Source organism: Drosophila rhopaloa, unplaced genomic scaffold (assembly GCF_018152115.1).
Source record: "Drosophila rhopaloa isolate 14029-0021.01 unplaced genomic scaffold, ASM1815211v1 contig_163, whole genome shotgun sequence".
Lineage (NCBI taxonomy): Eukaryota > Metazoa > Arthropoda > Insecta > Diptera > Drosophilidae > Drosophila > Drosophila rhopaloa.
Genome location: NW_025335043.1, coordinates 3,089,641 through 3,114,617, shown reverse-complemented (window position 1 = coordinate 3,114,617; position 24,977 = coordinate 3,089,641). Strand labels below are relative to the sequence as shown.

The window sequence follows — 24,977 nt, the reverse complement described above, 5'->3', positions numbered from 1 at the left end:
TGAAAATGGGTCAAAAATTTGATCAACGATAAATTAAAAATTTTGAATGCAGATTTTTAGAGAATCAAATCACGAGTCTTTAGAGGTATGCCACTTCGGAATCGGCTTAAGTTTGGTAAAGTTATGGACTCCCGAAGGCCAATTTGGAGTTACTGTATTACAAGACTTCGGAAAACTAGAAATAACTAACATGAAAATGGGTCAAAAATTTGATCAACGATAAATTGAAAATTTTGAATGCAGATTTTTAGAGAATCAAATAACGAGTCTTTAGAGGTATGCCACTTTGGAATCGGCTTAAGTTTGGTAAAGTTATGGACTGCCGAAGACCAATTTTGAGTTACTGTATTACAAGACATCGGAAAACTAGTAAAAACTAACATGAAAATGGGTCAAAAATTTGATCAACGATAAATTGAAAATTTTGAATGCAGATTTTTAGAGAATCAAATCACGAGTCTTTAGAGGTATGCCACTTTGGAATCGGCTTAAGTTTGGTAAAGTTATGGACTCCCGAAGGCCAATTTGGAGTTACTGTATTACAAGACATCGGAAAACTAGAAATAACTAACATGAAAATGGGTCAAAAATTTGATCAACGATAAATTGAAAATTTTGAATGCAGATTTTTAGAGAATCAAATCACGAGTCTTTAGAGGTATGCCACTTTGGAATCGGCTTAAGTTTGGTAAAGTTATGGACTCCCGAAGGCCAATTTTGAGTCACTGTATTTCAAGACATCGGAAAACTAGTAAAAACTAACATGAAAATGGGACAAAAATTTGATCAACGATAAATTAAAAATTTTGAATGCAGATTTTTAGAAAATCAAATCACGAGTCTTTAGAGGTATGCCACTTTGGAATCGGCTTAAGTTTGGTAAAGTTATGGACTCCCGAAGACCAATTTTGAGTCACTGTATTTCAAGACATCGGAAAACTAGTAAAAACTAACATGAAAATGGGTCAAAAATTTGATCAACGATAAATTAAAAATTTTGAATGTGGATTTTTAGAGAATCAAATCACGAGTCTTTAGAGGTATGCCACTTTGGAATCGGCTTAAGTTTGGTAAAGTTATGGACTCCCGAAGGCCAATTTGGAGTTACTGTATTTCAAGACTTCGGAAAACTAGTAAAAACTAACATGAAAATCGGTCAAAAATTTGATCAACGATAAATTGAAAATTTTGAATGCAGATTTTTAGAGAATCAAATCACGAGTCTTTAGAGGTATGCCACTTTGGAATCGGCTTAAGTTTGGTAAAGTTATGGACTCCCGAAGGCCAATTTGGAGTTACTGTATTACAAGACATCGGAAAACTAGAAATAACTAACATGAAAATGGGTCAAAAATTTGATCAACGATAAATTGAAAATTTTGAATGCAGATTTTTAGAAAATCAAATCACGAGTCTTTAGAGGTATGCCACTTTGGAATCGGCTTAAGTTTGGTAAAGTTATGGACTCCCGAAGACCAATTTTGAGTCACTGTATTTCAAGACATCGGAAAACTAGTAAAAACTAACATGAAAATGGGTCAAAAATTTGATCAACGATAAATTAAAAATTTTGAATGTGGATTTTTAGAGAATCAAATCACGAGTCTTTAGAGGTATGCCACTTTGGAATCGGCTTAAGTTTGGTAAAGTTATGGACTCCCGAAGGCCAATTTGGAGTTACTGTATTTCAAGACTTCGGAAAACTAGAAATAACTAACATGAAAATGGGTCAAAAATTTTATCAACGATAAATTGAAAATTTTGAATGCAGATTTTTAGAGAATCAAATCACGAGTCTTTAGAGGTATGCCACTTTGGAATCGGCTTAATTTTGGTAAAGTTATGGACTCCCGAAGGCCAATTTTGAGTCACTGTATTTCCAGACATCGGAAAACTAGTAAAAACTAACATGAAAATGGGTCAAAAATTTGATCAACGATAAATTAAAAATTTTGAATGTAGATTTTTAGAGAATCAAATCACGAGTCTTTAGAGGTATGCCACTTTGGAATCGGCTTAAGTTTGGTAAAGTTATGGACTGCCGAAGACCAATTTTGAGTTACTGTATTACAAGACATCGGAAAACTAGAAATAACTAACATGAAAATGGGTCAAAAATTTGATCAACGATAAATTGAAAATTTTGAATGCAGATTTTTAGAGAATCAAATCACGAGTCTTTAGAGGTATGGCACTTTGGAATCGGCTTAAGTTTGGTAAAGTTATGGACTGCCGAAGGCCAATTTTGAGTCACTATATTATAAGACATCGGAAAACTAGTAAAAACTAACATGAAAATGGGTCAAAAATTTGATCAACGATAAATTGAAAATTTTGAATGCAGATTTTTAGAGAATCAAATCACGAGTCTTTAGAGGTATGCCACTTTGGAATCGGCTTAAGTTTGGTAAAGTTATGGACTCCCGAAGGCCAATTTGGAGTTACTGTATTTCAAGACTTCGGAAAACTAGAAATAACTAACATGAAAATGGGTCAAAAATTTGATCAACGATAAATTGAAAATTTTGAATGCAGATTTTTAGAGAATCAAATCACGAGTCTTTAGAGGTATGCCACTTTGGAATCGGCTTAATTTTGGTAAAGTTATGGACTCCCGAAGGCCAATTTTGAGTCACTGTATTTCAAGACATCGGAAAACTAGTAAAAACTAACATGAAAATGGGTCAAAAATTTGATCAACGATAAATTGAAAATTTTGAATGCAGATTTTTAGAGAATCAAATCACGAGTCTTTAGAGGTATGCCACTTTGGAATCGGCTTAAGTTTGGTAAAGTTATGGACTCCCGAAGGCCAATTTGGAGTTACTGTATTACAAGACTTCGGAAAACTAGAAATAACTAACATGAAAATGGGTCAAAAATTTGATCAACGATAAATTGAAAATTTTGAATGCAGATTTTTAGAGAATCAAATCACGAGTCTTTAGAGGTATGCCACTTTGGAATCGGCTTAAGTTTGGTAAAGTTATGGACTCCCGAAGGCCAATTTTGAGTCACTGTATTTCAAGACATCGGAAAACTAGTAAAAACTAACATGAAAATGGGTCAAAAATTTGATCAACGATAAATTAAAAATTTTGAATGCAGATTTTTAGAGAATCAAATAACGAGTCTTTAGAGGTATTCCACTTTGGAATCGGCTTAAGTTTGGTAAAGTTATGGACTCCCGAAGACCAATTTTAAGTCACTGCTTTTTAAGACATCGGAAAACTAGAAATAACTAACATGAAAATGGGTCAAAAATTTGATCAACGATAAATTGAAAATTTTGAATGCAGATTTTTAGAGAATCAAATCACGAGTCTTTAGAGGTATGCCACTTTGGAATCGGCTTAAGTTTGGTAAAGTTATGGACTCCCGAAGGCCAATTTTGAGTCACTGTATTTCAAGACATCGGAAAACTAGTAAAAACTAACATGAAAATGGGTCAAAAATTTGATCAACGATAAATTGAAAAATATATTATTATATTATATACAGTTTTTTAGAGGATCGAAGGGTATAAAAACATTTTTTTTTGTCGTTTTATTAAATAGTTCGTAGTAATGACTTAACTATTCAATTAATTATAAAAAACTACCAATTTTTAAAGAGCAAGTCTTTTTTCGAGTTTGTTCCTAATGTTTATATGGTTATTTTACAAGACATCAGGCGACCAACCAGATGATTGACCTGGTGCCAGTAATTTAGATCTCATGCGTTCCATGCTAGTGCCTTCCAAACGGACATCCATTGAGATTGACATATCCTCAACCTCTGCTCTCTTTTCCGGTTTCGATGGAGCTTTGAACTTCATCTCGATGGTTTCGCCACTTAATGGATCATCGGTGGCCTTGGCAATGGAGCGCAGTACCCCACTAACATTGCGTATACGAGGGGATGGTTTATCCGCTGGGGGATCTGGATCAGGAAGTGGTGGCTCCTCTGCGATCTGACCAGACATCTTTGAGAACCTGGCGTAAATCTTGTATTGATTGAAGTCGAAGATCTTGCCTTGGCTGTTGTACTGCTTCATGGTCTTCCTTCGTAGCTTTTTGCGTTCGGCAAACTCGCGGGTAGTGGCGCCCACGGCCACCAGGGCGACGTGGCTCTGGCTGTGCTCCAAGTGGAAGCCATCGCTCTGGCAGCTACTGATCACAGCCCGCACCACCTCGGAACAATCTATTCTGCTCTGACGTAGAGTAGTCAGCGCAGAGGCAATCTTCTGAATATTCGGAGCATCGAACACGGCTCTGGCGAGCGGAGTCAGCAGAATCTTGTGGCGCGGATCATGGTAAACTGGCAACAGGGCACAAATCTTGCTCACTGCCAGCAAACCCGCCTGCTTCAGAGTCAAATACAACTTTCCCCCACCAAGTCGAGGCTGTCCGCTGATCGGTTTTTGGAAAGTATACGTATAGATATAGACACTTCCACCGCCGTTGAAGACCAGACGCCACATCTGATCCCTGCCGCTCTGCTTCAGCTCCCGCATCTTGGGACCCAGCTCGAATAACACCCGGTTGGCAAAGTCGAGGCTCTCCATCTCATCCGATCCCGGGCCACCTCGAAAGTCGGGGCAAATCTCGTTAAAGGTCTCGCATAGTAAATTAAAATTAAATGCATTTGCACTTCCTCGGGATCCGCTGGCCATGATTATCTAAATAAATAGAATCTACTTTATATTTATTGTATACAGAAAATGTAAGGGCAGAAGTCTGGCAGATATGCTTTCACAGATAAAATATTTCATAGCATGTGTGTATTAATTTATAAATTAAAAAATTAAGTATTGATTGTTCATCAAAGATTATAAATTATATTGTTTCAATGCAAAATAAATAATTTGGCAGATCGGCCACAAATCACAGAGATAACATAAAATAACAATTTTCAAACATATTGCTCTGCGAATAAATTATCTTACCGAAATAGTCTCTACATATAAATGTAATTTAAAATGAAGAATATCGAATTTTCTAAGAAATAGATTTCTCGCTGTGTACTGCTGATCTCGCACAAATCCTTAATTGTAAATATGAGCCTACACACAGACGCACATATATTAAAACTCTGTTTATAAAGAGACCCGGTTTCCGATTTCAGTAAACACTTCTGGAACCGTACATTAAACAAGCAAGCAAAGAAATACTGCGCAGCTCCAAGTTTTTATTAGCTCCTCCAAAACGTTTTGCTCTCGGGGAAAAACTGATTGCAACTGTTCGGTTGTACTCGACGGAACTTTAAATTTGGGTGGAAACTAATTGCGAACACTATCGGAAAGTATTTTTATTAATCGATAAATCCTTATGAAAAAAGAAAAGTTGAAGAACTTGTGTTTTAAAATTAATTATTTTTTTTAATTGGGGGTGACACAGAAACCTTTTCGAATAAAAATTGGTTGAAATTTACATATGTATATATGTACATAATAATTTCATTTCATAATGTATTTACATTTACTTTTCTTAATTTTTATACCCTTGCAGAGGATATTATAATTTTGGTCAAAAGTGCGCAACGCAGTGAAGGAGACATCTCCGACCATATAAAGTATATATATTCTTGATCAGGATCACCTCCTGAGTTGATATAGCCATGTCCGTCTGTCCGTCTGTCCGTCTGTCTGTCCGTCTGTCCGTCTGTCTGTTTCTACGCAAACTAGTCTCTCAGTTTTAAAGCTATCGAATTGAAACTTTGCACACACCCTTCTTTCCTTTGCACGCAGTATATAAGTCGGAACGGCCGGGATCGGCCGACTATATCCTATAGCTGCCATATAACTGATTAATCGGAAATGCCATTACTTTGGTGTTTGTAAAGTTAGGAAGCTGGGATTTACTATGGGTCTTATATTTGGCCAATCAATCCGACCTTCCAAATTTCATAAGGATCGGCCGACTATATCCTATAGCTGCCATATAACTGATTGATCGGAAATGCCATAACTTTTGTGTTTGTAAAGTTAGGAAGCTGGGATTTCCTATGGGTTTTATATTTGGCCAATCAATCCGACCTACCAAATTTCATAAGGATCGGCCGACTATATTCTATAGCTGCCATATAACTGATTGATCGGAAATGCCATAACTTTGGTGTTTGTAAAGTTAGGAAGCTGGGATTTCCTAAGGGTTTTATATTTGGCCAATCAATCCGACCTACCAAATTTCATAAGGATCGGCCGACTATATTCTATAGCTGCCATATAACTGATTGATCGGAAATGCCATAACTTTTGTGTTTTTAAAGTTAGAAAGTTGGGATTTTTTATGAGTATTAAGAATGCATCATATGAATAATTTTGGAGAATATAATTTACAGAGTATTCTGCAAGGGTATATCAACTTCGGCTCCGCCCGAAGCTAGCTTTCCTTTCTTGTTTTATTTTTCTTTGTATATAATTTATTCTTAACCAGCACCAACAGGAGAGTTTCTCAAGCTATGTATGTCTGTCCGTTTCTATGAAGACTCTCAGTATTTACTGTATCTTCTTTCATTTGCTGATAATTTAGAAGTTGAAACGGGCGGACTCTATCATATAAGTCCCATTGGAGCAACAGAAAAAAAATGAAAAAATGATCCCCTGTTGTTTTTATTCATATATCTCTACTCCGAGATTAAATGGTTTTTTACAATTGCAGAATTACAGTCTTAATTTTATTGAAGAAACAATCCGAAATTTTATCATTCTTAAACACAAATGTAAAAATTAAAATAATAATATTTATAGAATATTCATAATCATAAATCATTTTTGTAATAGTTGCAAGGGTATTTAAATTTCGGCTTTCCAAAATTTTCTTTGAGTTCGATAAACCACAGTGTAGTACAAAAACGTAAAATACAAGTAATAAAGTTGAATCCTGAAGATTTCGTATTCGTGGCCAAAATGTGTGTTAAGAAAAGTAACAATGTAATCGAGCGTCGCAGCTTTTACTTACCTGCCTGGCGATATATTTATGTGGCCATGTGTGCAATAACTTGGCGACAGACAGGACGAGACTGCTTTTCACCTTCGAATTTAATGAGCTTCCACGGCACGTGATTATTAGGCGAACGGGCGTACGTGTAGGATTCTTTACCGAAAGTTCCCATCCCGGCTGGTTACAGGTGCTGACAATTCCCCAAACCCACACCAGGAAAAGGGCCTTCCTCTTCTTAGCCGACTCAACCGAACCGCATCCGCACCCACATTGGCGCACCGAGATGGCCACATGGGTGCGATTCCGTAGTTTGCCAGCCATCTACCGCCATCTTCACATATTCAAATTTTTACTCCTGCTCCTTTTACGGCGAAACATAAACAATTTTTCGCGACGCTGAAAAACTTTCAACTCGCTCAGGCCTTACATTTTCCACACGTGTTTCTGCTTCGTTTACCTCCTCCAAAAATATAAACCGCACCTCCTTCTAAGCTTCAAACATAGACTTTGCTTTAAGAAGTAACATGAGAAGCTTTAAAGTAAAAACAAATTAGGAGAAAAAGATTTGAAGTTGAAATATGAGGTTGGATGTAAAGAATAAAATATTTAGGTAATTAACTAATTCAATTCCTCGATTATAATTTGAATATAACATAAATAAGATTTGCTTAAAAAAGTTAAATTAAAATAGGGAAAATTTGTTATTTAAAATATTAATATGAAATTAATTTATAAGTTTTATTGAAATGCATTGTTTTGATTTTTTAGTTACGTGCCCTTACATTTAATTAAGCTAATAGTCCATATAAAATATTGCTATAAACAGTTTGCTATTTTCAAAGAACTATAGGCCAAGAACCAAATTAATATCATGTCCAATTATAGCGAATTGTTAACCTTAGTCAAGCAATAATAAAAGTATTATAAAAAAAAATTATACCGAAAAAAATAAAACAAAATAAACATTATAAATCTGACGGAAATCCGTAACATATATACCTTTGATTTTAAATGTGAAGTTTATTTCGATTAAATTGCTCTACGAATTTAGTCAATAACGCAGATGGTGAGTTCTGCTTAACATTTCCTTCTAGGACTCAACATCTTGCGGCCATGCTTTACGTCGCCAATATTTTCCGAAACATTGGCCAGCTCAGTTTGAGAGTTGATCACCTCCGTCACACCGTCGACGATCTCGTCCAGGGTGAGCGGATGTCCATTGGCCACCATGACGGCCAGGATGAGGGGGGCTAAGATGTCGTTGTGGCACCCGTCCATTTTACTTCCTCTGCCACAGCTGGGTATTGGAAATTTTAAAAAATAAAACACGAGTGCTCAATTTGGAATGCTCGATCTCTGTAGTACTCTTGTGAATTTATGACATCTCGACTGACAAGCCCTGCAGGAGCTGCTTCTCTGTACCTTCTCGGGTTTCCCCTTCACCGGAGTTTGGTTGGGGGAAATTCAATTTGAAAAAGTGTCACTTGTCAGTTGGTCACAGTCCATTGTGCCATACCCTTTGTTGCTCTTCCTGTTTTCCACCCATGCTGTGCACTTTTGGTTGCGATATATCAATACCACGGAATAGGAAAGGCGATGCGGGGATGTGCAGATACATTTCGTATGCAAATTACTCGCAAGTCTGAGACTGGCAAGTCAATAATAAAAAAAAAGACGACCACCCGCCGCAATCCAGATATACATATGCAAATACCGCCACGCCCTTACCGCCCACATCCATACACCAGTGGCAAAATCCTCAGCTTATTTCATATCCGTGAACGGTCGTTGAACAACTAAATGCTATGGTCACAATTTCAAATTAAATTAGTTTAAGTCTGATCTATCCATAAAGTAACCAAATTATCTATTGACATAATTTTTTAATTTTTATATCTTACCTTTAATTTATATTTTTTTTTGGGTTTATCGATTTTACAAACAAATGTAATACTATAAATATAAATTGAATTCCTTTCTTTTTTTAGTTTACATACAGGGTATTGGTATGGATATATATTCATGTTTTGTTGAAAGACTGTAAGTTTTTTAAAACTAATTTGTTTCCTCATATATACTAATTTATATTTCGTATACTCCTTTACACATATATATTGATGCCAGTTTTGGGAATATTGACCATAATGATATACATAATGATATACTATTAATTCCTTCGCATTATAGGAACGGGTTGGGCATATGAGAATAAATCTCAAAATGAAACTGTTAGGGTGGATGAAATTTCGGTGTGCCCTAAACTATAAATAATTTTTTTGTAGCCTTTATTATTCATAATTTTTTTTTTGTTAAAGTTTTTTAGTTTTCTTCCTCCATCCATACTGTCAAAAACCGGTTTTCTTTTAATGAAAAGTTGGCATCACTGCAACTTCAGCTGATAATAATAATTATCGGTGATTCCCCTTATTTAGCGATGGCAGTTTATTTTTCTTTGTTTAAAAATCTTTATGCCATTTGCTTCGTTCAAATTTTATTTATTTATTTTATTTGTCCAGCCCTGCTTGAAGCACCAGTGCAAAAATGTGTGTGCCTGTAAAGTATCGGATACATCCAAGTGCAATCGTATTCGGATGTGGATGTGGATGTGCCCCCACTGGGGCTGTGAGATTGTATACGGCTTTGTTCGACGCTCGATCAGTCTATGACACATCAGCGGATCGCGAACATTGTAACAGCGCTAAGTTGCGGTTTTTGTTATTCTATAATATATCTGTAAGGTAATAAGATAAACTAATAAATGCATTCAGTTGCGTCCACAGAAGGATTTGTTGTAAATGTTGTAAATGTTCGAAGAAATCATGTGCGCCTCTTTATAATTCTTTAATGAATTTCTGTAAATGGAGAGCTATGTACATATATGTAGGCAGAGTCTAAGTTGATAAGTCTCTCGCACGCAATACAAATTAAGTTTGATACGCCTGAAAGAGGAAACCGCAAGTAAACATTTATTATATGTGAGTGCCGACCGCTGATATATGTATATACTTACATATTTACTGATTTTTTGTGCATAAAATATATTTACCGATCAGTAAACGACTGTGGCTAACATAAAAAATATTGAATTAAAAATAACAAACTTTTCCTTAAAAGTTAAAGAATAATATATAATCAAAAACTCGCTACGGTTTATTCTACAAATATGTACATATGTGTTACTGTGCCTCTCGTGTTGTGTAAATATATAAATCCAGACAAAAAATGGTATATTCAGCAAAAAAGGGGATTTAATACGAAAAACTTGAAACTTGAATTATGTATCTGAACGTGTCTATGTTAATAAAATATCTGAACGTGCTGTAATAGAAAACAAAATTCAGAAATGAAAAAAAATATCTCGAGAGAGGATCAAATAAACTTTAATTTATAATACTTTCTAAATTGATCAACAATTTTATGCATTATGAGGGCTGCATAGATAAATCTCGTTTAAATTCTTCAAAAATACAGTCAATACATATCTAAACTTCCCTATCCAATATCGAACCAAATCTACAAGTTGAAGTCCAGTTATAACATTTTGTGGATTAAGAAAATTCGACTTAGTTTAAGAACATGTACCCCTTAACAGTACTGACTTTCTTGCAGAAATATGTCTGAGCCCCGGCTAAAATTCGTATTCGACTTCAAGAAGTTGAAGCAGACGTTCGTCGAGCTCTGTCCAGATTTCAAGGAGGAGCCCGATTATGAGAAGGCCACTGTTAGTCGTCGCTTCGCCCAGGAGGTGATCTTCACCTACAGCAAGGAGGCCGCTGCAGCCAAATCCCAGAAGAAGGACGTGTCCTGGACGTTGCGGTTGGATGTGGAAAATGAAAACGGAGCTACCATCCGTAGCGAGGTTAAGATCCAGACGCACTGGGTCCGCGACCCGCCGCAAAACCAGCCGTTCGTGATGCGGGGTCTCCTGCTGTTGTCCTTCAAGCAGGCCAGTCTGCTTGCGGTGGAGAAGTATTGCCAATTGGTTCCCCATCAGGTGGAGCGCGGCGAGGTGGTGCTCACTCCTCTGGCTGGAGCCGTGTTCTCCAAGTTTGAGATGACCAAGCTGGCCGAGGCTGTTGGCGAACCACTTGACAAAGTCATAGTGGCCGTCATCAGCAGCTGCCAAACGGATGGATACTATCTGGAGCACAGTCGCTGCCACATCGCTTTGGTTGCCCTTATCAAGACTGTTTCGGATTTCAAGATGCGGTCCTCCATCGTCAAGAAGACCATCAAAATGTACAAGTTGCACGGCAAGGAATTTGACATGGACAAGTTTAAGGTTTGGAGCACTTTCCTAAGGAAATCGGCTCCTGCAAAGCGCCAGGATGACAGCGATGGTGATGACTACGACAAGCTGGCCGAGCAGGTTCTGGCCTTTAACCTTAACAGCAAGGAGGAGAATCGCAAACCAAAAATGCCGATGAAGTGTGCAGCTAATTTTCCGGTTCCGAAATCAGGAACCGAAAAGGTTTGAAATATCCCAAGAAATTCTATTTAGAATGAAAACGGACTTAAAACGCCTGAGAATGGCCGTGCCATTCTTCATTACATTGAACGAACCAACTGTAGAAATTCCAAATTGGAATACTTTGTATGATGTATTAGAATATTCAATAGATGTTATCTGTCTTTTGTATAAACATTTTAAAACTATCTCAATAAAATGCAGTTCTTTTCGTTTCAATGTAAGTCTAGTTTTTTATATTCTAGAATATACATAGTATTTACTTAAATTTTTAGCAGGCGATGAAACTTAAAAAAACAAAGATTACTGTTAAACACATAACAAAATGAAAAATGTAAATATGTTACGCCTCGTAAGGTACTTATTCAAAAATTTCTGATTCGAAAGCACTTTATTATCTGAACATATCTGGTTATTGCTTCATTTTAAAACTTTAATGGTCAAACTAAATGACTCCACTCTTTTTTTAGCACTAGAATATTATTAAGGACAATCCTAAACATATTATTCCCTTTGAGGTTGTGAGATGGCATATGAGTTAGTCTAATTGTTCTACAGGTTTATTCACGTTACTCTGTGCTTACGTCCTTTAAGCCTATTTAAACATAAACATTCTTATAAACACCTCTTGGAAACAAACAAAAACATATGTTTCCATGTTGAGAATTGACGGAAATTATTTGGTTTTCTTAGTTGGTTTAGGCTTACGCTTCTGGAGCAAAACCCTGGACAACTTAAGTTTTTTATGCTCTGCATGCGTGCAAAGACCCACGGATTGCATAAAGAAATCCTTTGTGAGTTTAGGATGGTCATCTTCCTGGTTATTCTCTGCGGGCTTGGGATTGCAACGAGCTCGTTTAAGAGCAGCCTGCAGGTTGAGACGACTTTTCTTCACCTCCAGGTTGGCGTTTGAAAAGGGCGGTGGTTTCGGGGGTTCCACAATTGTCTGAACTTTTACGGCGGGTTCTACACCGTCTATTATAAAATACTTCATAAGCAACTCGCTTTCGGTGGGTCGCTCCAAAGCGAAATAAGGCTTGATAGAAAGTTCCGGGGCAATTATGAGCGGCACAATTGCTTGACTTACAATTTCCGTCACCACTAGTTCGTTTGGCTTAAGGTCCTGCTCAGTAAAAGCCAAGCAAAAACGATCTATGTCGTCCTGGAGACGAAGCACCAAGTAGTTACATTCTGCATTTAATTCGTACAAGATCTCCTCTAGTTCGCTTATGTAGTTGTTCTTGATCACCGGATCCTGTAAGATGGGTAATAAATTAGTAAATATTTGTAGTAATATCAAACAAGAAACTTATTCTATAATCTTAATTTTAAATGTATGGTCAACAATACATTTCAAAGGATTACAATTAATTACTTACTGCATCCGCCTGTTGCCCGAAAACCCCAACGATTGTCTGCAAGAACCAAACATAATTATTTCAAAATATCTTTTGATGGTTATATATATCCACATACCTGATGGATCGCCAAATGTGTTTTCATGGCCCGTTGGCAGTATGCAATATCGTTGACCAATTGCTTGGGAAGTTTGTAGAATTTTCGCAAATAATGTTCAAAGAATCTATGCACATGCAAATCCTTGCTTGGTTTGGAACCGGCTTTGCGCATTTTTACCAGAAAGTCTTTGATGATCTCATAGCGCTCCTTAGGCGTGAAATCGTTGAAATTAATGGCCTCCATCACATGGGTATAATATATTTTGCGTTTTAATATTATTTGTTTGTTTTGATGCTAGAAATTGCGGCTTATTTATAATTGAGTGACCAGAGTATTTAAAGTTGGTAAAATGACAGTTCTTAAAAAATATGTAGAGGCAATACTGTGATTTCGATATACACTTATCGATCGTTAGTCCTACTTATTTATCGAATTTAAATTAATGTCTGGAATATTTTTTTGCTTAATGCAATACAACATATTGAAGATAACAATGTTTAATTTATTCTTCACATGTAAGTTTTGTTTGCATTTCAATTAAACCTATTACCAGCAATTGCTTTTTAATATTAATTAAACATAACACCCACCTAATATCTACCAAGATTACTTAATAGTTTCTCGTATTTAGCGCATCGAACCAACATGTGCAACCTCTGATGACCGGTAATTAATGGGAAACCCCAATTTACGACCCGAGCAGGCACAGCTGTCAACTCAGGCTCAGTGCTATGTTTTGGCAGTAAATATGATTGATAGTATTCGGCTGTGGCTGAGCTCTGTTTACCCATGTGCGTAAATAAATTAATTACTATTTAATTATTCACTTATTGATCATTCACAAACGTGCCAAATTTATGCGTAACTGCGTACATTTCAATTAAGCATTGCAGAAAATAACTATAGAAGACGGAAATTATCGAGTGATTTAAAATTAATCCTCTTTGATTTTCAGTTGTGTGGAAAAATTAAAATATGGATATTGATTTCGCTTTAAGTGCACATACATTTTAAGCAACAATATATGTAATTATGTGGACAAAGTTGGTCCTCTCTTCTCAGAGATCTGCTCTGCACAGCTTTTGAGGCTCCTCAACTGCCAACTCTTGTTTTCCTCCTGTTTTGCAATATCCTCCGGCAACTTTAAAGCTCTTTGGCCCGGCAAGAAAACTTTTGACCGCAAAAGGGTCTGCCGAAGGAGCCCCATAATCCTCAAAAGGCTTTGGCATTGCCAAAGCAACCAGAATACGCAACAAATCTTGGAAAGCAATGGGTAAAGGGCAAAACAGATGCAGCTAAAATCTCATCATAAGCTCTGCCTTGGCCAAATCTCAAGTTGGCTTTCAGCACAGGGATATTTTAAAGATATTCCTTTGCGTTTCCTGGAGTTGGTTTTAGTTCAAATGGGTATTTCATTTGGGCTTGTTTCAAGGAAAACTTAGATATAGTCAAATATGCAATCGGGTGGGAATATTTTTATTATTAAACTTACATAAAAATTAAAAAGTAATAAAAATCGAAATAAAATTAATACAGAAATTCGGGATCAACCCGTGGTTTTTTGTTTGCTTCTTATATATTTGTATAAATTAAAAAAAGTTCACATTTTAATTAAATCGTTTTAAAATAACGGTAACTATTTTATTTTTATTTTAAATATTTTTTCTCTATTCACAAAGTCGTAATCTGTTTAGCATTGTTGTTAAATATGATCAAATTAATTTATATAACTTTTGGAACATTACATTTCATTGAGTAATACAATATGTAGGCTTTTCCTTTTTAAATAATTGTGTTCTTTTCTTTGTACTTTCCCTCTAAATTAATTATTTCAATGGCTTTTTGTCCACTTCAAGGGTCGTCTTAAATATCGCAAAGCTAATAATAAAAGTCGCGAACGAAGCACTCCACGTACTTCAGTTGTAATGGGAGTCTATATAACTGATGTCTCCTGGATGCCGGGCAATATTCATCTTGCGACTTCAAAGGATGGGCGTGGCAACAATAGATGGGCCAGGACAGAACAATAGTCGTTGTTGTCCTGGCGATGCGATGGTTAAGGAGGCACTTTTTGAGGCGCAAAAAAAGGACGAACAAAAAAGGGACAATGGCAGCACCTAATGGTCCGTTGTGGTGTCGGTGGTGTTGGAGGTTTTCGGCCCTGGTGGCTTGGTGGTGTACTGGGCTGGTGTTGCCGGTGGTTCCGGCCGGAACAGTTGCACGCGGAGCCACCGACAGTGGCCCTCATTTATCATTTACACACCAACGCACGGGAAAACAGTCCGAACATGGCCAAATGATGGGTTGTTGGCTGGGCTGGATGGGAGTGGATGGGATTGGGATTCTATTGCAGAGCCCCCCGGTGGAAATTCCATTAACGCTTTATGTCGGCGCATGCGGCACATCGGCCCCGTCATTTGCATTGATTAAATCACTTTGCGGTCGGTTCGGCAAATGGTTTAAAAATCCCCACCAACTTTCCGCTCAATTGTTGCTCGCCCCTCCATTTTTATGCACTTCGCTGGCGTCCTTCTCTTTTGGGTCGCTTACAAATTGCCTTTGTTTTTCATTCGACTTTATTCCCCAGAACTTCTATCCATTTTTGGTAGCACGTTGTGTAGTCATATACCAATATTTCCAATAAATTACACCAGCCCTCTTCTGATGGCTATGTGGATTTGGGTATGGGATGATTTTTCAGTTTTAAAGGGGGAAGGTGAAAATGTAATTGGCTCTCGAGGGAACGTGGCAAAATTGCAATGTTTGTTCCATCAATGTTGATTCTAATTTTCGCAAAGCATTACAATTTCTGTTCTAATATAGCATTTTCATATTTTTGGAGTGCAATTCATAAGGTATATTTTTTGTTTTTGAATCTGAGAGTTTCCAGACAAAATAACGAATTTTATTCGAACGAAAGAAACTTATGCATATGTTCGGCATATTCGTAGAATACCCGGATTAATGTGAATTCAGTTCAGGTGCATCGTAGAATGGACACCAACTGTCGAAATTGAATATTGCCCCACAAACTCACCGTCTCTTTTTGGGGGTGTATAAACATTCTCTCCATTTCAACGCTGTCTGCAACAGGCTTTCAAACAATAACAAAACTGTACGGAAACGCGTTGAAAAAGTTTAAAACAAAAACAAAAAATGGGGGTTGGTTTTATAACACAATTTCCACAAAGGTGTGTGTGTGCAGGCCACCGTTAAAAGCGAAAGAAAAAAATTCGAAAGTGCCTATGGCGCAGCGCATGCAAAAAAGAAAATATTTACTTAGCCAAAGGAGTGGGAAAATATCTAGAAACAAGATAATATTAAAGGACATTTAAAAGTAATTGCATTGCTGAGTGGCAGAATAATTAATTGCTCAAGGTAATTCTTGAAATTAACGGCCGATAACTCATAGCAGATATCAGTGACAGGTAATGACAGTCGACGGGGTGGCAACGCCTCGCCATTATCAAACAGCTGTTTGTCGGTTTTTTTTTGCAATTGCACGTAACTTCAAAACATTACAAATTCCTGAGAAATGATAATCCTGAATAGATGTACGCCTATAAGACAAATTTTGAGAACCTGTCATCGCCAGGGTAAGTAGAAATATTACACACTTAAATTTCTATTAAAAAGAATTCGTTTCATAAATTAACGACTTTAGCGGTTGAAAACAGCAGCAATAAGGCAAATTTAACCGCATATTTGGGAAAATGGCCCGAAAAAGAACAGCAGGAATTTCGACAGCACATGCGCATCATCACAGATTTCATCAGTGAATCGGAGGAACAGCAGCTTCACGAGGAAATCGAACCCTATATAAGTCGCCTGCGCTACGAATTCGATCACTGGGACGATGTGGGTTGAGATCATATACGTATATAGTACCCAAGATAAGATTTACTAAATTACAGGCCATTCACGGATTTAGAGAGACAGAGCGGAAGAAGTGGTTCCCCAAAAATCGAGAAATTCTGGAGCGCGTGCGTCAAGTCGCCTTCGATGGTGCAATTATGCCCTACGTTCACATCCTGGATCTGGCACCTGAGGGCGTTATCAAGCCCCATGTTGATAGCACTCGAGTAGGTCCAATGTTTATAGGTTCTACAAATAAGAGCGAAATCGAGCAAGTAACTTAAGTGTTTAGTTTCGAAAAAAGTTTATTGTAGGTCAGTAATTGATTGATTTAAGAAAACAAAATTTTTTTTATACTTTTTTACTCACATAAGTTTTGGCTAATTTCTATTTAATACCGAGTTCAGTTTAATTTAGAAGCTAAATACTTAATATAAATGAGCATTACCCAACGCGATTAATTGCGCTACAGTTTTCTCAAAATTTTCTTACGTAAAAACCTTCTGGCAATTACAAACAATCCGTAAAAACCTTCTGGCCATTAAAAACCGCTGGGTGGTTTTTAATTGATGTGTTCGATAAAGACAAGGGGGCAAAGAAACAAAAGCGCAAATTAAGATCGTTAATTTATTTAAGTTATGTAAAAACATTTTTGGGGTTTGCTATTTATTAAACGTTTAGAAGATCTGGCATAGTTTGTTTAGGAAATAATGATGCCAAAGAACTATAAGGCTTTTTTTCATAGCATAACAAACATTTAAATAATATGTGTAACTAACTAATATTCAAAATAATCTTATCCCCTTATTAGTACTGTGGCACCACAATTTCCGGGATAAGCTTGTTAAGTGACAGTGTCATGCGGCTTGTGCGCACGGATGCCCAGCGTTACCAGCAGAAATCGTCGGGCACTGCAGCGGAACCGGATTCCAAGGGGTCAGAACCCGATGCAGCTTATCGCCATCAACCGGAGGCGACGCTGGAGAACAACTTCTACGCAGATCTCCTGCTGCCACGACGCTCCCTGTACATAATGAGCCACACGGCGCGCTACAATTTTACGCACGAGATCCTGGCCAAGGAGCAGTCCGAGTTTCAGGGCACACCGGTACCAAAGACACGTCGCATTTCCATCATTTGTCGCAATGACCCCTAAAAGCGTCTAATATTATTGTTTGCGAATGTACTTCGGTGCATCTAAAGTCTGAAGGTAAATCAACTTAGTACTTTTTCTTTGCCAAAATTCTAATTTATCCAAAAGTTTATTTATGTAGTATATAGTTCATATAATTTGGTGAAGGTACTTTTAAACAACGATAAATGAATCCAATGAATGTACAGATTTTTAGTTGCTATTAAACATTAAATTAAATTAATTACTTATTTATTTTTATTAAATATCTGACCAATTTTACTTAATTATTGTTCATTTGAGGCTGATATATAAAGTTTAAAGATTCTTTGCATTAAGATACATGAAGAACCATGTTGTTCAATAATCACCTCACTATTTTTGGTTCAAATATTTTACCTGTTTATATACCCTCTGCTTTAAATTACTTAAGTTTGAAGTAATGAAATATTCGTTAAAAAAAACACAAAATAAATATTTATAAATTTGCTTTAAAACTAAAATTTATTTTCAATTCCTACTTACATATAAGAAATGTAATGGTACTTATATTTGTTAATAAGCTCACAAAAGTCTCCTTAAAAAGTTGTAAAGTTTGGCAGTAATTGTTTTCTTGTTATTACAGACGAACAGGTAGTTTCCCCAAATCACGACAACAAGAATTTGATACTCCTTGAAGAGTTTTTACGTTGCATTTGTTTGCCAACTAGTTTGGTAGTTAAAGTTGCATCAAGCAGTTAAATGGGGTTTTATACAAACAGCGAAACTTTCCATTCGACTTACTGGGATTTTCCCGATACGAATTGAATACTAACCAAGGATTGAAAATGGGGCATAGAGAAGTGTATCTTTGATTAAAAGTTAAGAGCTTGAAATACAACAAATCAGCGTTAGTGGGATCCGTTTGCACACCACTTGACGCCTTTCAGCTCATTTGTTTGTTTATTAGAGGTCTTTTGCCTTGGCTTATTTGCGCAGGAGATTGAAGGCATCCCAGCAAATCCCTGCGCAAATATAATTCTGAGGGCGTTATTTTTAGCGCCCGATAACAAAATATGACGATTTGCAAATGATGTCATAAATTTACAAGGAACACGGCAGTTTGGTGGTATACGTTTACGCATTGTTTATGATAAATGCGGTTGACAAACGGAAATCATTCGGCCATAAAGCATCTTCGCAGTTTGGCGCGATTTTCTGTGGTTTTAAATTCTGAGGGGGAGTTATGTTGGCCCAAAGTGGGTGGCCCAAAAGCTCGCTGTTAGTTTCTCTTATGCTGTTAGAACGCCTTCCACACGGCTGTTATTAGGTTTAAGCCAACATGAGCATTACAAGACTGTTCAAATAGGACTCCAAACTACCAGTGTTTTTCCAAAAACATACCATAATTTGTGGTATTACTTTTAACTATTTTAACTTTTATTTTATTTGGTATGTATCATGAACATAAATAACGAGCTTAAAGCAAACTTCATGGTTTTTTTTTGACATTTCATTTTATGTTGTGTAAAAATAGCATTAAAAAAATAAAAGAAAAACAAAGCACGTATGCGCAATTTATTGAATTATTTAAAACTATGAGTATACATAGTTTTTTAACTTATATTTTCGTGAAATTTGGAACCATAAAATAAATAAAGAGCTCAAAACGGTTTGATGTTTACACTTTGTTAACAAATAGTAGATCAAAATAAAGGTATCAAAAAAGAACATTGCAATATATTTTCATAAAACGGCTTTCATGAAAACTACTTTACCAACAAATTAGTTAAACCTTTTCCAAGTTATTTTTACAAGTTTCTTTATAAAATCTGAAAGGGTCCAATTAATATGTAAATTCGACATTTACAACATTTCTTGCACTTAATAAATACACAATAAATAAAAGAACAATTAAATCAATTGAACATCGACTTCAATTAAAATGTTAAGCAAGGTAGCAGCATTAAATAAATAGTCGAAGACCCAGTAACAACACTATGTAACTCCTAAACCCACCTGCTCCTCGTTCAGGTGTTCAGTTCATCAACGGTTTAAGGACTTTTGAACAATGTTCAGGACTCAAGTGGAGAAATGGCTAAAAAGCAAAAGGACTGTTAAGGATAAGAAAATGGAAAAAGCAGGACTCGAGTGGCTCGAAATGAAAGCCAGATGAAGAAATACGGCTTCTGCAGGTGAGTCGATAAAAAAGCCATCAACATTTTGTTTTGCCCCAGAAACGGAATGGAACCGAGCTCAAATCTGCAGGACAGCAAGAGTAAAAGGGACTTCCTCCCGTTTTCGTCCTGGCCAACAACAAAGTGGCAACTCGAACTTTTGAACAAATTATCAACTGTATGCAACAGAAACATCACAAATAACAACAATAATCTCGGCGACAATTTCAAGAGGCAGCCCGCAAAAAAGGGCCAACAAAACCCTAAGCAACTTTTATTTGGAGCTTTATTTCGGTTATTGCTATTATTATTATTATTTGCCTGCCATCCACTCGTAACAATTTCACCCTTTCTGTGGCGGTCCCCGAAAAGTTGGGCAAAACTTTGGGTTTTTCATTTCGCTGAAACAGTTCTCGAACTCCACTCCGCAGGATTTTGACCCCTTGTGAAATTGGACTACCGGAAAATGAGTCCAAACAAGGAATAAATTGTATGTGCAGGAATTTAATTGCAATATACTAAATTCGCCTTCATTTTACAACGAAATATATATAAATTAACAATTAAATATTAATAATTTTAGACAGTACATTTTTTTTCAATTCTCCGAAATGTAAGTAAAACTTAATATGGTTGAGCTCTTTAAAGCTGAAACATACTTTTTTTACAAGATTATACTTAACTTTTTAAATTTTTAACAGAGTAAAATAATGATAAGGAACAGATTTAGGAACATATTGTATTATCTTTAAAATGTTATGCCTGTTAGCTTTAGCTAAATAATAAATTCCCAAATGCATAACTATTGCCTAAAGAGCTACAAAAATAGTGTCCTTACCATCACTACTTTAAAGGAACTATTTTTAGAGTGGGTCTTTCTAGCTTTGCTTGTGATAATCCCAGAGATTCGTGAAATTCAACCGCATTGCTTTAAGAAATTCGCAGCAGAACTTCAAAGGCGCGATGCCGGGAAAAGAGGAAAATGCGCTTCGGGCGGCGCTTTTGTCCTGTGTCGCCTGTCGAAGGACTCGAAGGGACACTCTCGCCCTCCGCGGACTTTTCGCTGCCAAATATTTTCTTTTGAGCAGCGCTGGGCAGGACAACTGATGCTCCTTGCCGTTGATCCGCTCTGCAAGTCCTTGGCAGCAGGGCCAAAAAAAATCCAATTAAATGAAGTCCTTTTTTGTTGTTCCATGCTCTTTTCCAGCGTTTTCTTTATGCTTTCACTGGCGGGGAAAGTGCATCAGCGATGGACAAGAAGCTTAATGCACAAATTCACACTCTGACAATTCCATAATCCACGGATTCAGTCAAGTACGTTGATAATGGAAATTAATACGCTAAGTAAATCACTTCACACCTGCAAAGCTGGCCACTAAATGTCATTGGCGGATTATCCTGTGAAAATCGGGATTAAAGAGGAGTATATATAAGTGCACTGGAGGAAATATAACTTATCCGGTTTCTTAAGTACTTCAGGACTTTATGTCACATTTTCAAGACTTTTTCACTGTTGACTTTTTCACTGTTGTTGTTGCTGAAATTAAAAATATTTTTTTAAATTAACAGATCTTTTTTATACAATCCGCAAAGTTGGGCATACAAATATTAACAAAAACAAGTTAAGTTTTATATTTATGATTTCACCATTTACAACTACTCGTAATCGAAATCAGTGTCCCGAATTTCCGGGATTTAATGTAATTACCGTCCATCAACTGTCGCTAATTTTGCAGAGATTTCTCTCAAATATGGTCCACTGCTTGGTGGGGCGTAGCAATAATTACCATTGACCGGGAAATAGATGATCGATTTTCGACCCCTCTCCCAGAATTCCGCATGCCGAAATTAATTGAGCATACATTTTTATTGCGCTTCGTCGGAGCTCCGTGAATTGTGAAAAATGTACGGCAACGGGAAAGGGAAAGGCCACCCCGAATGTCCTTGAGAAATGTTTAATAGACTTTTAAGTCATTTTTTGCTGCCCTGCAAGGCCCCATTCCTTGAAGGGCCCAGTCCGCTAACTGCTGTCACCTGCCGGCAATCACGGCCATTAATCACGATTATTTCGAACTGAAATCGACCAACGGCCCACAGCCTACTCGCAGTGTTCCCCCGGCTCGGCGCTATTACTCACATTAATAAGTAATTATTTTGACTTGCCTGGCACAGTTTCATCGCTTCGAATTGGACCTCGAGTGAGAGTGATGGGATTTGCGATGGTTGATGGCCACATTTTCACACCTCAACACGCACTGAGCACGGTTCAATGAGTCCAGGATATTAACATACCTGCAATTTTTACATCAAAAAAGAAAGCAAATCGAATAAACAAAAAGTTTTTTTATGATAATAATAGATTCAATTTTTAGAACAAATTTTAAAATATTAGAAACCAAAACCAATGCTAATACAAATTTGAAAGAATTTCTGGGCTTTTAACTCTTTGAACAGTTTCAAAAAATTAATCGGTGTTAGGATTTTCTTATGTATCAAATTATTTCGTTGAAATTTTATAAGTAGTCAAAGCAAAAATATTATATTTTGACTAATGTAAATAGCGTAATATAGTCATGTTATATAACAACAGTTACAAAAAACATTTCTATTATTATCCTAAAAATTAAAATAATAATAATTTGCTGCAATCTACAAAACTGTGTTTTAGAATGGGCTAATTTTTTCGGAAATTAAATTAACTTGATACAGTCAACCCACTTAGTTATTATAAGTTCATTTACATAAATTCTTAGTTCTAAATAGTAAATTTAAAATTTCTATAGCTCTATTTGCATTTTAAATCTTCCACAACTCCCTGAGTAAACGCATAGTGGCCGAATAGTTTGCCTGACAAACAGAAACACTTTAATCCCCATTAGATGGTCCCCCATTTGGAGTCTGGATAAAATCCCTGGAGGTCCTGGTCTGCCCGGCGATTAAAACTTTCTGCGGCCGCCCCTGTTTAAGTTTCATTTTCAGTTTCTGGCCCTGACTGCCCAATCCCACAAACAGTTGGCCGAGTCGAAAGTTTCTGCTCTGCGGTTAATTCGTTTTTATTTTCACTGGGTGCGATTGTTTAACCGAAAGCCTCAAAACCAACTGGCGCCAGTCTGTCCCTCCATCGACTTTCCCATCCTGGCCACAACAAGTGAGATGTCAATCAATAGTTCTTCAGCAAATGGAGCCGTCGGAACAAATGTGTCTCCCCCAAAAAAGGAAAGTCTGGTTGTCTGCTTTCCCACCTATTTATCTATATGTAAGTGACAAAAATTCTTTCTAGCCAGACAAAAAGAACTTAAACCGCTTATTTGGTAGTTGTTGCTGACCACCAAGTTGTCGCCTCGATTTTGGTGTATTTAATACATTTTAAATCACCTATTAAAGCCATCAAAAATAAACATTTTTTCTATAAGTAAACGATACATTTTTTATGATCGTTTTATTTTTTTTTCCATTAATTAATTTCATAGCTTAATTTTAAACCATTTCGTGATATATCCACTTATTCAAAAACTAATAAAGAATTAAACGTTTTTATGTAAAAGTAAATTTAGTATTAATTTCGTTTTCATTTTGTTCTCGCAGAATAAAGTACTCGGTCAGTTTACTATAATAAAAAATGTTCATGCATATTAATATGAGTATTTAAATTAAATCTCGCAGTTTTTTATATATATAATTTAAATTAATGAATGTGCGTGCTTTTTGTTTTTATATGGGTCATTTTGTTGATTTACAATTTGATGTCTATTCATTAAATCTCTTTAATCTAAAAACCTTCACACTTCTAAACGCTCATTATTACAATTAATCAATGTTGGTTATTCAAATTCCTCTTTTCTCTCTTTTTTTCAAAGGTCAATTAATTGTAATAATAATTAAATAATACAGGGCGAATAGAGCTATGAAAAATGTAACGAAAATAAGGAAACTTTTTCTCTGTGCGTTCATAATTTTTTCTATTTATCTACAGAAATTGTTTGTGGGGAGAAAAATCAATTTTCTGGAGCAGCTGAATCGCCTTAGGATAGTGAGTGAAAGGTGTATGAGATTTTGCATTGTCTTGCACAAGATATCTTGCAACTGCCGCCCCGGAAACTAACTTTCTTACATCAGAAAACTACAGAAATGTGTAAACAATGAGCGTTATGGACATTCATGTGTGAGTGAGGAAAAAAATCCCTTAAAATAATGGAAAACAGCTCACGTATCCGCACACTTGGCCAACATTCCTTGCGTTTTGCACAGCCATTTCTTGCAAGAAGAGTCAACGCAAATGCAAACCGACCTTTGGGGTCCTAGAGTCCCTGAGTCCAGGTAGAAGGACAATGGACTCGCAGTCGTACATACAAAATGCATTTTGAGCGCGAGTCCTTACCACATGCAACTGCAACTAGTGGAGGGAAAAATCGGGTACCTATATAGGCACATTGCGAATGTATTAAAGTACATCATACAGAGAAAATTGTGCAAAAAAGAGTAACAATATGATATATGGCTTTATAAAGCTATATACAAAATATGTAAGTTATCAATTTTTGATACTTTATTAACCCTGAAAACCCAAAATTATAAATAATTATAAACAGAAAGTCTTAAGATACTTCCAGGTTGGTATATACCATTAGCCCACCTATACATATATTTTAGGACATGTACATTTTCCTTCTTTTTTATCTAGGTACCAAAAATAGTTATTGCTTCCTCATCACTGATTGCAACTGGGTCAACGAACGGTGATGTCCATCAGCCACCCGCCGTTCTCATCTTAAGGCTACGGCCAAAGGAGCAGGACAATGCCAAAACCAGGAGTCCTGCGGCGGTTTGTCTTAAGGCATCTGCAGCGCCGGCATGCGAGTGTCCTTCCGAGCCGATTTCATCCAGAAAAGGCGCTTAAAGACCATAACCTTTGGAAAACTCGACTATTCAACCCAAGGACAAGCCGAAGATATCCCTAAATTGCTAAAATCACCACCACTATAACA

The 24,977-nt window shown here is 36.5% G+C and overlaps 5 protein-coding genes across 7 annotated transcripts; 2 read left to right on the top strand and 3 right to left on the bottom strand.

Annotated features, from left to right (window-relative positions):
* Positions 1-3,544: 3,544 nt before the first annotated feature.
* On the bottom strand, positions 3,545-7,261 carry LOC108037143. Of its 2 annotated transcripts, none has more exons than XM_044457861.1 (2): positions 6,942-7,261; positions 3,545-4,660 (listed from the first exon to the last, which is right to left on the bottom strand). In XM_044457861.1, the coding sequence occupies exons 1-2, from the start codon at positions 7,242-7,244 to the stop codon at positions 3,659-3,661; spliced, it is 1,305 nt and encodes a 434-aa protein (XP_044313796.1). In that variant the 5' UTR covers positions 7,245-7,261; the 3' UTR covers positions 3,545-3,658. The 2 variants fall into 2 exon arrangements, with proteins under 2 accessions (XP_044313796.1, XP_044313797.1); XM_044457862.1 differs by lacking the exon at positions 6,942-7,261 and adding an exon at positions 4,928-5,189.
* Positions 7,262-7,345: 84 nt separating this feature from the next.
* Positions 7,346-8,306, bottom strand: LOC108039754. Its single transcript, XM_044457863.1, has 2 exons — positions 7,923-8,306; positions 7,346-7,455 (listed from the first exon to the last, which is right to left on the bottom strand). The coding sequence occupies exon 1, from the start codon at positions 8,199-8,201 to the stop codon at positions 8,001-8,003; it is 201 nt and encodes a 66-aa protein (XP_044313798.1). The 5' UTR covers positions 8,202-8,306; the 3' UTR covers positions 7,346-7,455; positions 7,923-8,000.
* Positions 8,307-9,570: 1,264 nt separating this feature from the next.
* On the top strand, positions 9,571-11,615 carry LOC108038282. Of its 2 annotated transcripts, none has more exons than XM_044457760.1 (2): positions 9,571-9,656; positions 10,533-11,615. In XM_044457760.1, exons 1-2 carry the CDS (start codon positions 9,586-9,588, stop codon positions 11,398-11,400), a joined length of 939 nt encoding a protein of 312 aa, XP_044313695.1. In that variant the 5' UTR covers positions 9,571-9,585; the 3' UTR covers positions 11,401-11,615. The 2 variants fall into 2 exon arrangements, with proteins under 2 accessions (XP_044313695.1, XP_044313696.1); XM_044457761.1 differs by lacking the exon at positions 9,571-9,656 and adding an exon at positions 9,778-9,898.
* A 99-nt stretch (positions 11,616-11,714) lies between these two features.
* On the bottom strand, positions 11,715-13,175 carry LOC108038283. Its single transcript, XM_017115049.2, has 3 exons — positions 12,868-13,175; positions 12,771-12,806; positions 11,715-12,646 (listed from the first exon to the last, which is right to left on the bottom strand). Exons 1-3 carry the CDS (start codon positions 13,090-13,092, stop codon positions 12,068-12,070), a joined length of 840 nt encoding a protein of 279 aa, XP_016970538.1. The 5' UTR covers positions 13,093-13,175; the 3' UTR covers positions 11,715-12,067.
* Positions 13,176-16,310: 3,135 nt separating this feature from the next.
* LOC108038275 (alpha-ketoglutarate-dependent dioxygenase alkB homolog 7, mitochondrial) lies at positions 16,311-18,339 on the top strand. Its single transcript, XM_017115040.2, has 4 exons — positions 16,311-16,445; positions 16,514-16,707; positions 16,764-16,931; positions 17,516-18,339. Exons 1-4 carry the CDS (start codon positions 16,385-16,387, stop codon positions 17,858-17,860), a joined length of 768 nt encoding a protein of 255 aa, XP_016970529.1. The 5' UTR covers positions 16,311-16,384; the 3' UTR covers positions 17,861-18,339.
* Positions 18,340-24,977: the final 6,638 nt, after the last annotated feature.